Source organism: Alligator sinensis, unplaced genomic scaffold, assembly GCF_000455745.1.
Source record: "Alligator sinensis unplaced genomic scaffold, ASM45574v1 scaffold602_1, whole genome shotgun sequence".
Lineage (NCBI taxonomy): Eukaryota > Metazoa > Chordata > Crocodylia > Alligatoridae > Alligator > Alligator sinensis.
The window spans coordinates 2,755,939-2,756,905 of record NW_005841976.1 but is presented as its reverse complement, the minus strand read 5'-3'; the positions used below and the strand labels follow the sequence as shown (position 1 = coordinate 2,756,905).

Below are 967 nucleotides of genomic sequence, written 5' to 3'. Positions count from 1 at the left end.
GGGGGGTGGTGGTGGTGGTGGTGGTGGTGGTATCTGGGGAAGAGGCAAGCAGTCTCTTTGTCCTCCCCACAGTCTGGGAGGAGGCAGAGCCAGGTTACAACAGTAACCTGCCTCCCTACCTTGTAGTCTAATCCAGGATGAGGGGCTGTCACTCTCCCCAACCCACGTTAAAACGGAGGAAAAAACTTGTCTTGGATTGGAGTAAATACAGCATGTAGCATTTTTTAAAATCTAAATTGTAAGAAAGAAAATTTCAAATTCACAACTTATAAAAACCTCAATCACCCAATTACTGCAAAATCAGAGCTGCTCAGGAATAGAGGTTCAAGGCCGAGATCCCCTCTGGTTCAAAACCTTGGATCCCCTCTGGATTTTGGAGAAAGTTGGGCTGCTATCAGCCCCTTCTCTACTTTCAATTCAAGACGACTGAGATTTGCATACACATGCAGATGCATATATATTAAGCTAAGCACATGCAAGTGCATGGAATTGTATTTCAAAATCTGGCCTTCAACATTTTCTGCAATATTGATTATGATTAAGCTTAGAAGTCACACAAGACTTAAGCACTTGATAAGCCCAAGATGTAATGACTATATGAACAAAAAGAACATTTTTACTTTCATAATAAAAGTAGCTTGTCTATTTTAATGAAAAACTGAATTATTATACTTACTCCCCATAATTTCACACTGTGATGAAATTCTTTATCCCCTTCAAATGTAATGTGTATATTTAACTAAATGGGAAAAAAGAAGAGATTGACATTTTGCAGCTACCATACAATAGCCACAATAGTCCAAAATAAAGCATTTAATAATTAGGACCCTGACTCTACGTAAGTGAAGTCAACAGAATTTCCATCCGGATTGCAGGACCAAATCCAAGAGTGGTGGTGTTCGCTTCTGTGAAGGTCACCGAATGTCTCGATGAAGTAATTCCTATTAGGCAATACAATTTGCTAGGG

General features: G+C 39.6%; 1 protein-coding gene across 1 annotated transcript in view; it reads right to left on the bottom strand.

Annotated features, from left to right (window-relative positions):
• CHORDC1 (cysteine and histidine rich domain containing 1) overlaps positions 1-967 on the bottom strand; it is a 30,788-nt gene that overhangs the window by 6,987 nt on the left and 22,834 nt on the right. The window contains exon 11 of the mRNA XM_025200841.1: positions 677-739. Coding sequence (XP_025056626.1) covers positions 677-739 — 63 coding nt within the window. The remainder of the gene's footprint in view (positions 1-676; positions 740-967) is intronic.